General features: G+C 32.4%; 1 protein-coding gene across 4 annotated transcripts in view; it reads left to right on the top strand.

Moving 5' to 3' along the window:
* SHOC2 (SHOC2 leucine rich repeat scaffold protein) overlaps positions 1-13132 on the top strand; it is a 96682-nt gene extending 83550 nt beyond the window's left edge. For all 4 annotated transcript variants that reach the window (XM_077877644.1, XM_077877641.1, XM_077877643.1 and 1 more), the window contains 5 exons: positions 3292-3480; positions 7091-7213; positions 8862-8999; positions 9323-9440; positions 11058-13132. In XM_077877644.1, the coding sequence (XP_077733770.1) occupies positions 3292-3480; positions 7091-7213; positions 8862-8999; positions 9323-9440; positions 11058-11266 (777 nt within the window). In that variant the 3' untranslated portion in view covers positions 11267-13132. The remainder of the gene's footprint in view (positions 1-3291; positions 3481-7090; positions 7214-8861; positions 9000-9322; positions 9441-11057) is intronic.
* The last annotated feature ends 1453 nt before the right edge of the window (positions 13133-14585 follow it).

The raw sequence follows: 14585 nt of genomic DNA, 5'->3' as shown, positions 1-14585 counted from the left end.
TTGATTTGTTGCTACGGGATACAGAAAAAAAGCACCTATTAATTTTGCTTCTCTTACTCTGGGTCTTTGGATTTTTTTAAAAACCATTTGTTTAAAGTACACAAATCAGTTGTCCAGGATTATAGTTTCTAGGATGGGCTAGTTCTCTAAAACTCCTATGACAATTTATCATCTGCAATTTAAATGGGGTCAGGAACAGAATCCACAGATTGTAGAGAGAGCCCTGACAACTAGACTGTCTGGATTTTTGTCTTTCTTTGCTAGTGATAATGTAGAATGGTAAAAATGGGTGGGGTTCTATTGTTTAATGTCATCTCCTTTTCTAACAGTAATTAGCAAAATAATTAGATCTTGGGATTTTTTTAGGGTGTGATTTGTGAGCTTAAGTAAAATTGACTGCTTTTACAGTGTCAGTAAGGCTAAATATAAAGACTAGGTGTATATTAAATTTCAAAAAGTGAGAAATTTTAAAACTTATTTTTATATCCACTATCAGTGAAACTAGTAATTATTGGGTAACTCTTAGGATACAGACATTGTGGTAAGTAGTTTCACGTATAATATTTTGTGACTGAAATTAGTCAAGATTTATTTTTGATAAGGAATTATAAAGAGGACAAGCTATCCTCAATCTGGCTGTGGAAGAAATGTGCGTGCACACACACAAATTTAAACTGGCCTATTTTCAGATAGAGAGCCTGTGGGGGAAGCCCTTGATTGGCCCTCTCCAAATCTGGGGAAGCATTAAGTCTTATTTAAAAGTAGTCTCTGTGCTTTGGAAGCAGCATAATCCTAATGCAAATATGTAATTATCTGCATTTGTAATCACAATGAGGAAAACAATAAAATCCATTAGATGGCACTTACTAGACATCTAGTTCAAGCTGGGTTGGGTGTGCAGTCAGGACAGTGGTTTTCAGTTGGGGCTCCTTGCTGATACCAGAGCTGGCAAAATGACTATACAGTTTTCTATTTGATGACTGTCTGAAAATGGACTAGTTTTCATGTAGACACAAACACATAAGGAAAAGGAATTTAATAAATTTAAGCACATATGTTCAAGGTATAAGGCTAGGGGCTTTACATGGATCAACCCATTTAAATCTTCATTATAATTGTATTAATTATTGGGGTATTATCAAATTGTATTAATTATTGGGGTAATAAGACTTAAGGGAAGTTATGTTTTTGGCCTAATTTGTTACATAAGTATTTTTCTGGGAGTACTGTGAGAAATATATTGATTGTCTAATTCACCAAAGGTCACACACCTGGTAAGTGGAAGACCTAAGATGGGGATCCAGATGTGTCTGACTTTAAAGCAACGATGAGCACAACTGCATAGCTTCATTTTATGATCTAAGAATGAAAGATTGGAGAGCTGCCTTCTCATTGCCCCTTTTTAGATATCTTTAGGGTTTTTCAAAGAATATCAGTAAAGTTGGTCAGCTGTAAGAATAATAAATATAACATTTTTGCCATGATACTCAAAACTTCATGTATTTCCAGTAAAATAAGATGTAGGCAATTTTCCTGAATTGACTACCTGAGCTCTTCCTTTTATCTGTGTACATCAGTAGACAAATGTTGAAAGCTGCTTAATGTTCAGCATAAAGAACAAGTTTCAGTTCACCATATAATTATGCCTTCAGTTACATAGTTATTTCATTCCTTCAGCTGGCCTTACAAATTTCAGGTACTAAGTCTTCAGTTTCCTCATGGTATGAAGCTGGTATTTGAACATTCTTAAAATACACACACATACCTCACACAGCTTGTTTCCTCTTCCTCTCTGCTTGGGCCTTTACTTCAATCTAAAATATTTCTTCTACTTTTCTAAATATTTAAATTTTTTTCATCCTTCAAGATCTAGCTCACTCTCAGTCTCCTTCCTGCTTTTCCAGTTACTCCAGTATTTCCTCTTTGCTTGAAATTTAAATAGAAGAGGGACTTAAAAATTAATCACTATTTATGTGCTAGAGATTGTAAAGCTATTTGTGTATTTCTCTCTCTAAAATATTTTCACTAAAAAAAATAAAAAATAAAATGTTTTCACTACAATTTATAAAATAAGCCATCATTTTACAAATGAATAAATGAAGGTTTGGAGTAATTGCCTGAAGTCACAAACCACCGAAGGATAGAGCCAGGATTCAGAATTATTTTATAGCCTATACCAGTGTTTCTCAAACATTAATGAGTATACATATCACTAAGGAATCCTCTTAAGATTCATATTGATTCTGTAGGAGTAGGACCTAAAAGTCTACACTTCAAACAAGGCAGTGCTGCTCTTCTTTCAACCAGACTTTGGATAATGAGAGCCTATTACATATAATTTGTTATTGATTATATATAGTTCTGTATTGTTTCCTTTTTCCCATCATGTGTGCTGTATTTATCTAAATAGGGTTTAATCTTTTTAATCGCAGAATTTCTTTTGTAATACCTAAACGCCTAGCACTGTGGTGACATGGTAGGAGGCTGAAGTAAGGGGATGTGTGACTATTATGCACAGTAATAGTTTGACAGATGTATCTTTCCCTCTGAAACTTTACCATGTGGAAAAACAATATTATATAATATTGGGAACTGTTATCTTTTGAATTTAATATTCTGTGAAGGAGCCATTAAATTATAGCTCACTCTGAGTCAGGTTATGTTAATCTTTATAATAATTTAGAGGATAATTAACTCAGACCTGAATAGTGAGAGAGCCAGGACTGTATGATGGAAATGATTCTGCATTTAAGGTTCTCAGAGTGGCCACTCATGAGATATCTCTTAGCTGCAGACATTTTCTTTATAGAGTATTTTTTTTTTTTTTTTTTTTTGGTGGTTTGTTTTTTAGAGAGTGGGGTTGGAGGGGCAAAGGGAGAAAGAATCCCAAGGAGGCTCCACAGCCAACTGGGGCTCTATCTTAGAACCCTGAGATCATTACCTGACTCAAAATCAAGAGTTGGATACTTAGCTGACAGAGCCACCCAGGCACCCCTTCTTTATAGAGTGTTTTAATAAGCTAAAGCCAAGGAATAAAAATCAGATTTTGCATGAGTTTTCTGTTTCTTGTAAAATCTGGAAATCTGACTCTGTTGGCTCCACATTCCTAAGTGACAGCTAAGGCTGAGGAGTGACTGTCCCCTCTATATGAGGCAGCACAGAGCTGGCCCAACCAGTGTCTGTCATTGGTTACCTGAAGGCCCTTTGAGGCATTTGTGACTGCTGCTCTGTACTCTATGGAGGAAATCTTGTTACAATTCTAATTCTTATGTTTATTTTATTTGTTTACAGAGTCTTTTATCAAGTCTTGTGAAACTGAATAGTTTGACCTTAGCTAGAAATTGCTTCCAATTATATCCAGTAGGTGGTCCATCTCAGTTTTCCACCATCTATTCCCTCAACATGGAACACAATCGAATCAATAAAATCCCATTTGGAATTTTCTCCAGAGCAAAAGTATTAAGTAAGCTGAATATGAAGGTAAGCCTCTGTTTGTTTTGAGGGGGAGTAAAGCTACTACTATTAGTACTTAAAGTAATCTCTGTGTTTTCTCAGAACAGTGTGGAGAACTGTTACTGTTACTATCTCAACTGATAGATACTTGAGGGCAATTTGTATTAGATAACAAATATCTTAGAACTGTGCATACTCGTAACACTTTGTCCTAAAGAAATAATCATGAGTGTCCATAAAAGCATAGTTGTGAGGATATTTATTGTCGAACTTTCTATTTAATTGGTACCAATCCAATAAAGATTTCATTTTTTAAAAGTAGTACATCTTCGGTGGAATACTATGATGTCATTAAAAATAATACTCAAGTTTAGAAGAATATTAAATACCAGTTGAAACATTCTCAGTTTGTTAAGTTAGAAAAAAGTTAAAGCCTGCAAGACTGTCTTTCTACAGTTTTTAAAAACTATTCTTAATGTGCTTAATGATGTATTAAGTATAGATTTATATGTATAGATATAGCTAGGATTTATTAAAATATGTTTATCTTTGAATATCATAATTATTTTATGGATGACCTTTTTATTGAGGAATAATTGATGCAACAGGGTATTAGTTACAGTTGTACAACATAATGATCCAATATTTGTATATTGGGAAATGATCGCACATACACACAGAATTTTTTTTTCTTGTGATGAGAGTTTAAGATTTACTCTCCCAACAACTTTCAGATATATAATACAGTATTATTAACTATGGTTGCCATGCTGTAGCTTATATCTCCATGACTTATTTATTTTATAACTAGAGAAGTTTATACCTTTTGATTCCCTTTACCCAGTTTGCCCACCTCCTAACCTTTACCTCTGGCAACCACCAATCTTTACTTTTTATCTTTGGGCTTGGTGTTTTGTTTTGATTCACATATAAGTGAGAATATATGGTATTTGTCTTTTTCCATCTGACTGACTTCACTGAGCATACCGCTCTCAAGGTAGATTCATGTTGTCACAAATGACCAGATTTAATTCGTATTTATGGCTGAATATTGTTCCCAGTGTGTATGTGTGTGTGTGTACTGAATTTTCTTTATCCATTTAATTCATCTGTGAACACTTAAGTTGCTTTTGTATCTTGGCTTTTTAAAATAATGCTGCAATGAACATGGGGGTGCATATGTTTTTGAGTTAGTGTTTTCAGTTTCTTCAGATAAATGCCAAGAAGTAGGATTGCTGGATTGTATGGTAGTTCTGTTTTTAATTGAGAAACCTCCATACTGTTTTCTCTAGTGGGTACACCCATTTACATTCCCACCAAAGGTTCCCCTATATAATCTTTTATATATAAATTTTCACCGGTACTTATTTCTTGTCTTTTTGATAACAGCCATTCTGATGGGTGTGAGGTGATAACTCATTGTGGTTTTGATTTGCATTTCCCTAATTAGTGATGTTGAACATACTTTCATGTACCTGTTGGCCATCTGTATGTCATTTTTGGGAAAATGTCTCTTCACATCTTCTGCCTATTTTTTTATTGGATTGTTCTTTTGTTATTGAGTTGTATGAGTTCTGCATATATTTTGGATATTAACCCCATATCAGATATATAATTTGCAAATATTTTCTTCTGATGGATGATCTTTAGTTTCTTTTTGCATATCTGTATTCTCTAGAGTGAATGAGTTTCACATTTATAATAAGGAAAAAAGGAGGAAAGAAATGAAACCTGATTTTTTTTTCCAGTGATTTTATTTATAGTGAGCAAACTTTAGGTACAGAGGTGATAAGTAAATTGGCCCTATAGCTAATTTATGGCTGAGGTATAGGAATCCAGAAGACCTAGATTTCCTGCTTCCAGGTGTAAGTGTTCTTTCTATTGTATTATACTACATCCTTTTATCTTTGGTGAACTGTTTTTTTTTTTTTTTCCATTAAGATTTATTTATTCATGAGAGACACAGAAAGAGGCAGAGACATAGGCAGAGGGAGAAGAAGGCTCCTTGAAGGGAGCCTGATGTGTGGGACTCGATCCTGGATCCCGGGATCATGGCCTGAGCTGAAGGCAAGCACCCAGCCCAGCCGCTGAGCCACCCAGGCGTCCCAAGATGAACTATTTCAACATAATTGTGGTTCTTTAGTCTAAAATATAGAGTTTATTGATTTTCTCTATACTTGTTCATAAATACATGTATCTTTTATGATAATTCTTTAGAGGTATATAATTGAATCAGTGGAAATTCAAGATAATCTTATAATCTTAAACAGGTTTAAAATTTATTGTTTATCTTTTCAGTTGTATGAGATTTAGCAGTGGTAATGGTATCAATTCTGAATGTTGTTTATAATAAGAGGCTTAGAACACAGCAGTCTAGGTGTTCATTAGTTTTTGCATTTGGTTCTACATTTTTATGGATATGATATTACTATAGCGTTAGCTTGGAAAGGCTTGTTTTCAATGAAATAAGAAAACTGCCTAGAATTTTGCCTTACTTTTTCTTCAATAGCATGACAAATGTTTAATAAAAACTTTCTTTTTGAAAGAAGTCAAAATGAAGCCTGATATTTTCCTCATATAAGCACCAGTAGTAAGTTTTTTTAAATGAAAATTCTTTATCATACTACTAATTATCAGTAGTTAATTTAAAAGTTATAATGAATAGGTAATGTAAGTATTATAATAAAAGAAAAACTTGACTTTCAAATGGATGTTTGCTTCTTGGAATCTCTTAAGGATGATTTTGTGTAAAATGAAACAAGTAATCCATGTATATTGCAGAAAAAATTAAAAATACAGATTAACAAAAGGGACATAAAATAATCCTACCACTGAGAGATAGCATCACTGTTAACACATTGGCATACATCAGGGGTACTAGTGGTCCTTTCTTGTTACCAGTAGCCCCAACAAATACAAAATGTGGTAAGAGTTGTTACTGATGAAAATGTATTTTATATGTAGAGAGGAGGAAGCAGGAGGAAAAATAGTGAAACACTGGCATATATTTCACTATGTTTTCTGCATATTGCTATATCTAGTTTTTAAACAAAATTAGGATAAGTGTTCCATCATCTGTATTATTCAGTGAGAAATGTATTTTTGTCATCTCTTAGGAATTTTTAAAGTGAAATTTTGGATACTATCAAGTAGTGTTTTAATGATTTAATTTGCTATCTTAAGACTTTTTCCTCTCCTACTTTATTGCTCAGCATCTCTAGAATTGCTGAGCTTATCTGGTTTCTTTATGTGCTATAATTCAATGTTTCTTCTTCCCTTGTGCTCTTGAGCATCTACATTTATTCCATGATTTCTGTAGATATTTGTGAAATGAAAATCTACTTTTAACTGGGACCTTTGAAGTCTCAAGTGTTGGTCGGTAGAGTGTATTTTTTATATTCAATACAGATAATCACATAGGGAGCAAACTTCCAATTTAACCTCAAAATAAAAAGGTTAAACTGCTTCGGAGGCTTAGGTTTTTCATTACTTTTTAATTTTTTATTTGGATATCAAAGAGGGGAATAAGTTTTTGTGTTTAATTAAGAATTTTCTTTCCACCAGGTGTGTTTGTGTGTGTGTGTATAACTTTGTTTTTGTGGTTCTACTTTGGTTGCTTCTTTTCTGTCTTTGCCAGGACAATCAGTTGACATCACTTCCCTTGGATTTTGGAACTTGGACCAGTATGGTAGAATTGAATTTAGCCACTAATCAGCTCACAAAGATTCCTGAGGATGTGTCTGGTCTTGTTTCTCTTGAGGTGAGTATAAAAGAGCTCCTTATTTATTTAGAACTCCTTAGACCTGTCTGCAATTATCTTGCTAATAAAGCTTCAGTTAAAATAAGCAGTTTCTATGGGGGGAAGATCATAATTAGAAATATTAGAGCTCTCTTAAGCATACAGCTTTATTAGGATGATGAGATATTAACTTAATTTGGGCTCAGTGCTTCCGAATTACTCTTGCTGCTAAAAGTTGGTAAGCTTGAGTATTATGAAGTGTCTTTGAAAGGAATGTCTCTAAAATTTAGCATCTTTTAGGACATATTTTTTTTTCCCCTTAATTCTGTTTAAGAATCCTGCACTGTTGTTTACCAAAATGATTATGGATTCCTCAGACTGGCATTGAGAACCTTTCATATATTCTGGCGCACTTTTACATCCTGATTACTCATGTATGCTCTTATTTAATTAATTAGATTATCTTCTTTGTTGGAAATTTGTGCATGTTTCTAGCTCTGTACATTTAGTCTTATTGTTCTCAGTATCTAGAATGCCCTCTTCTCATCATCCCTTTTTTTCTTTAGGATTATTTTCCATAAAGATCCACCTTATTTTCTCCTCCTTAGTCAAGGTTGAATTCTCCTGCTTCTGAGTCCCTTTTGATGAAAAAAGCTTATTAATAGTAAATATATATATATTTAAAGTTTCCTCTGTATCCATGCTTTTTAAAAAATCTAATTTCTATTTATAATTATTAAGGTGAAATAGTATGGTGTAATGGTTAAAAGCATAAGCTTTGAAACAAGACAGATCTGGGTACCATTCCACTTTTATCTCCGTTTATAGATGGAACTTGCCCAAGCTTCAGTTTCCCTAGCTGTGAAATGAAGATGATAGTATTTTCCTCAAAAGGTTGGAGTTAGGATTAAATGTGATAATGCACACATGCATTTAGTGCCTTGCAAGTAGTAAACTCAGTAAATATTAGCTATTATTATTTCTTTGGTCTTGTTACATGTTTATTTTATTATACGTGTTATAACTTTGGAGGAAAACCATGGGCATAAGATATTAGCCAGAACCTTATGTATATGTCTTTCCATTCAGTACTCTTTTCACTATCCCTATACCTAGTATTGTCTCCCTACACTCCCCATCACTACCACCACCATCATTTCTCTGAGAATAGGAACTATCCTTCTCAACTACTTTTTTCTGTCTTCAGTATATTGGAGGATGGCTTACAATGTAATAAGTATACCACAAATAAGAACTGTAGTGTTTTGAAATAGGCAGTTTAGAAATTGTTACCTCCCTAAAAATGGTTTATAAAGGGTTTTGAATAAATAAGTGATTTCCTATCAGATACACATTTGTAACCACTTAATATTAAAATACCATTAACTATATGAATTTTAGTGCAAGTGGTTAATTTTATATTTTTCTGTTATATGGGTAAAATTAAACTTTTGCTTTCATTAGTTTTGATTTAAATTTCTTTTATTTCCAATAACTATGGTGATTTTTTTTAAGAATAGTAAGTTAAATGTTTTCTCTTATATAAGTGAACATTATCCTTAATATTCATTCTTTAGAAAATTAGCAGTTTAATAAATTTTAAGCCACACAATGGTAATATATTATTCCATTTCATAAGTTACCAAACACTATCAATAATTTCTCTTAGGTTCTAATATTATCAAATAATCTTCTAAAGAAGCTTCCACACGGTCTTGGAAACCTTAGGAAGTTGAGAGAATTGGATCTAGAGGAGAACAAATTGGAATCCTTGCCAAATGAAATTGCTTATCTTAAGGATTTACAGGTAAGACATTATCCTGGTGATTTTATAGTTCTATGACTAAAGCTTTTGGGGTACATTCCAAATTGTACATTTTTCTTAAGAATTTGATGTAATTCTTTAACTGAGATTTTTTTAAAATTATGTAACATTAGGGCTGAGTTTTATGTTTATGTAACCTGTTTTTTTTTCTTACTAACAAATAATATACTTTGAAAGTAAAATTTATTGGGTGATTCTTACCTAATTTACCTATTTCTTATTAGCTTAGTAGATGTATTATTTTAAATTCACAGCAGTAGTAGGAAATATATATGTAACTATCTTTTATTGTGTTAATCTTTCAGAAATTAGTCTTGACAAACAACCAGTTGACCACCCTTCCCAGAGGCATTGGTCACCTTACCAATCTCACACATCTAGGCCTTGGAGAGAACCTACTCACTCATCTTCCTGAAGAAATTGGTATGAACCCTTTGGATGCTTGATTCTGTACTAATTTGCTCTTGTGTGTTTAAGCAGTATTTAAGATAAATAGGATTGTTTTTGTCACCTGATGTTACCTCAGGGTCAAGATTCTTATTTTTTTTTTTTTTTTTTAATAGAGCAGCAAGTAGTTGGTTGAATGGTTGGTTTTGGTTAGATTTCCTCTTGGGGTGTTAGGGTTAATACTGTATTTGAGAGTGTTTTAGCATACTATTTCCAATACATTTAATTTTATTTTGGAAGAGTTATTCTATATTTCTTCCACATTTAAAAATCACACAAGTTTGAATTATATTAGTAATATCTTACTCCAAGAGAACATTTCTTTATGAGGTTTTAGGATTAATTTTAATATTTGATTAATATTTTGACAGTACTTTCAGATTTTTCTAAGTGTTTTCATACCTGTTATTTCATATAATCAACGTGACTACCTTGAATTTTAGGCAGTGCAGGTTGTAACCCCATTCTACAAAGAGAATTAGATCAATTAAGGTCACACTATAATTCTTAAATTAGTAATTCCATGTATTATGTTCTTCCATATGTATACACACACACACACACACACACACCCCATGCTGTTTCAGAGTCCCTTTACCTTTACATTAGTGGTTAAGAATGGGTTTGGAATTAAAATGTAAGTTATACTTTAATTTTAAAAAAATGGTTTTGGGGTAAAATAAGACAATTCAGAATCTGGCTGTGCTGCTTTTTGGCTTTATGGTTTTGGATAAGGGATGGAAACTCCAAAGCTTCAAGTTTTCTACTTGTGTAAAATAAGGATAATAATAGTAACTTTTCATAGGGTTGCTCTGATTATTAAATAAAATCTTAAATGTAAGCATCCGTTACCCATTACCGTAGCCATTATTTTCATTAATCTTCTGTATACCACTATCAAATACTATAAATTTTGAAGTTTTAAAAATCAGAAAACACAGGAGGCTACTTTACTTCTAGTATGTTTATTCATTTGGCCTCATCTGATTTCAAGAGACATTTGCCTAGAAAGTGTGAATATCTTGAGAGAGTCTTAAGATAATTTTTTTAAAATAATTACATGGTTGATTTTTGACTTCCTGCCAAATATGTGCTAACTCTCTTAGTGAAAGATTTATATCAAGTAACAAAAATCTTCCCACATGAGAAATTTGTTAATAAAAGAGATCATCACATTGTTTCTAACAGGAAAGTGACGATAGGCACCGATTTACTATAAAGTACCCTCTGGAGTTTCGAAAAAAATACATACCAATGTCAGGCTGTCCCAAACATAATGTTTGGAGATGTAGCATATGTATTTAAAAAAAGTGCCTTCCAAACTTGAAAACTAACCATAAAGGAAGAAATTCTGATTTAATTGATATAGAGCATGACATGGACATCAGAGTTTTTAAATTGGCCCCATTTTATTTGAATATGCAGGAAAATTGGTGATCCATGGTTGTAGAGTTTTAAAACTAGGAGGAAAGTAAGAGGAAATGTGTATTCAGTATATATAATGCCCAGGATGGCATCATGCCCAATTGAACTTCTAAAATAGTAACTAATTAAAAAATTAGTGATTGATTTGATTTTTTTTTTTTTAAACAGGTACACTGGAGAACCTAGAAGAACTGTATTTGAATGACAACCCCAATCTACATAGCCTTCCCTTTGAGCTGGCCCTTTGCAGCAAGCTTTCAATCATGAGTATTGAAAACTGTCCACTCAGTCATCTTCCACCTCAGATTGTTGCTGGGGGTCCTTCCTTTATCATTCAGTTCCTAAAGATGCAGGGTCCATATCGTGCCATGGTCTGATACAAATCTGCTGGTCCCACACACTGTTCAAAAATAGACTGCCATTAATGTTTCATATATATATATCTGTATCTATTTATGTAGATATTGATATATTTGGCAGATTTATAAAGACTGCATTATGTGTTTCTGCTAATAGAGGAATCATAGCCATTTAGATTTTTTTTAATTCTGTACAAAAGGCTTATATAAGTTTTCTTTGCTGAACTTGATGGATGTTTTTGTTGTGTAATATGATATGCCAGTTTGCTTAAAACATTTGCCAACAAATTATGAAGTTATTAAATTTAAGGGCCAGAGGTAGTATAGTTAGATATACTTTCTCTTAGCAAAAATAATGGACAGTTTTGTTGCAACTTTTTATATACATTTTCCCCTTACCAATTGTCAGATCATTATAGTATTATAGGCCCTGAAAGTAGAATTTTTCTTTAACTTATTTTGAAATTTGAGATTTAAATTTTATATATTGTTTACAGTCAGAGTAAATCACTGGATTTTTTTTTTTTTTGGTTTGATTTGCTCTGTTTTAATCAGTGAAATCTAGTTTATATCCTCTGTTAAAGAATTTGCATCGGCTGGTTTAAATACTAAAAGATAATTGCTTGTTGAAACAACTGGCAAGTGAAAAGATATAGTCAAAAATTCTAGATTCTTTTAATTGTGTTTCTCTGATCAATTGTAAAGCAAAATATCTAAAGTGAGTCTTTAGGTTGGGGGGAGGGTATGGAGAACTTTTCTAGTATAAATATCCTTTCTTAAGTTTGGGGGAACAGAAACTTGTAGTATGGAAGCTTTTCACTCCTGAAAGTTGCAGAATGACAAAAACTAACAATAATTTGGCAAAAAAAAAGAAATAAAAAGATACACATAAACACACATTCTATATATGTATATACAATGCTATATAGATATGTATTTATTATATCATAAACTACAATAGGTAACTTTAAGGATTTCTCCCTAGCCTTGTACAATGAAATGAATGTTTTTCTTTGAACACTGCAATATATGTATGTTTCAAGGTTATTTAACAGTGTACTATGGTTTTATATCTTGACTTGCCTTGTACATCTTTCAGTTCTGGAATATCTGCGTCTAAGCACAATATCTTCACACTGTGCTATATTGCTGCTGAACTAAATGCACTTTTCCCCACATGTGGGGCACTGGCTTCAAACAATTCAGTTCAGTACCATTGATTTTAATCTCATCTTTCCTTTCCTGGTAGTTGTTAATACAATTATGGAAAAGAGGCACATTGTATAGAAGCCATTGATAGTTCAGTGGAAGTTCTGTAAGATGTGCATGTGCTGTTTGATATGTTTTCTTTTGCTTTACTGCTTTTAAGGCTAGCAGTACTCTAAGTGTGTGCCCCTTAGACAGTAATCTTACTTTTGGTGGTGTCATTCTAAGTCAGTTTAATTATTGAAGAGACAGAACAAGTGCATTCTATATCATTCTAAAAAACACTTCCCATATAATGAATATTATGTATGATTAAGTATTGCTGCTTGGTTTTTTTTTTCCCCTCCTTTTAGATGGGCATTGTTTTTTAAATAAAACCATGTTTGAATTGAAGCTATATTAAGATAGAAATTTGAAGTGTTTTGCTTTTTCTGGCACTCACAATCAGGACTAAGTTTGAGGTCAAACCTGTATTCATAATTGGCAATTTTTTAAGGAGCAAGTAAGAAATAGAAGGCAGGTGAAGATATAAAACCCTAGAATGCTTAAATGTGCTGTAAAACTATTGTAGATGTCACTGGATTTTACCAAGTAATATCCTTTCTTCATTTTTTCCATCTACTGTGGCTTTTCAGTTAAAATTTTGTTTATAAAAGGAATTTGTTTATTACAGCTCTATCTACCTGTGTGTATGTGTCGTTTTTTAAAAATATTATATCCAGGTGTGTTTATATATATTAAGATAATGGAACTTGAACTTTCAAGGCAGTAACCTAATGTCTTTTTTTTTTTTTTTAAGAAAACATAGTTACTGTTTCTTAAAAATGAAAATAGACTTGGTTTTTGAAACATTTTGGTTCCCCTACCTTCATTTATATTAGTCTGTACAGAAATGCAGAAGGATCATACTCTTATATGTACAAGTAATATTATAGGCAAACCATGCATAGCTGAAGACACACACACATATATATATATAATGTATATATAATATATATATAAAATTAAGTATAAAATATGCCCTTTTTATGGTTGCCACCTTGTAAGAGCCCATGAATTTCATTACTTCTAACAAGAAACTAAAATGGACTCTAATTGGGGTATCCTGGTGAAATCAAGATATTTAATATTGAAGTAGTTTGACTATATTAAGGGCTATTGTTCAATGACTCTATATAAGTTAATACTTTTCATGAAACTGCAGTGGGACTAATTGGCATATCCAGACATTTTCCTTTCTTTTGAAGAAGTCCGGTTTCGTCTGTCCATAAGGCTCAGCAAATTAAAAAAGAATGTTTATTAGAATGTTAAATTTGAAAGACATTGCTCTAAACTTTGCTTTTTGTTAACATATAGTTGCAAAATAGCAATGATGATGTTAAACAGTCCTTTTGTGGTAGGTAGTACTTTTTAAATCCCATATGATTATTTCATACAGAAGGGGGAGATGCTAAATATCTTATGGACTTGATGAAGACAAGATAGAAACTCTTGGAGGAGAAAATACACATAAAACATTTATTTGTATTTATATAAAAAGGTGGATGATAAATTGGAATGAGCTCAACAAAATGTAATTGCATATTTCTAATTTATCTCCTTGTAAAGCCTGGATCATTTAATATGGATAAACAGTTATGCATCATAATTTATGTAGTCTTTCCGAGATAACTTTTGTTATAACTTTTGCTTTTCATGTCCATTAATGCTAGGCCATGCATATTGAGTCCAAATTTCAGATTGCAAAATTTGTAATTGTTTATCAGCAAGAATGGGTTGTGGTTAAAGTGTATAAAATGGGACACTTCAAAATAGAAAGGAGCACTAACAGTCGTTATATTGAGCCAAACAGCCATCCATCAGAACTGCCCCTGGAAAACCAGGTTATATGGTTACTCTTGCAAGATTAAAATTAGGTGAAAACAAATGGCACAGTCTATATAAATAAGCAGGTGAATAAATTCCTGAAATTTTCAAATTTAACTAAAATGAACAACTTCTAAAGAAAGGTTTCCTTCTTCCTATACTAGAGGATGAGTATACCAAATATCTTTGCTAAAATTTTTGCTCTATTCTTTGGTTATTTTAGCCTTTAAGAGCCAGTGTGGGCAATTGGAAGACCTGTGACAAT

This window comes from Canis aureus, chromosome 29 (genome assembly GCF_053574225.1).
Source record: "Canis aureus isolate CA01 chromosome 29, VMU_Caureus_v.1.0, whole genome shotgun sequence".
NCBI lineage: Eukaryota > Metazoa > Chordata > Mammalia > Carnivora > Canidae > Canis > Canis aureus.
Note: the sequence above shows the minus strand (reverse complement) of the source record. Positions and strands in the feature narration are given on the sequence as shown.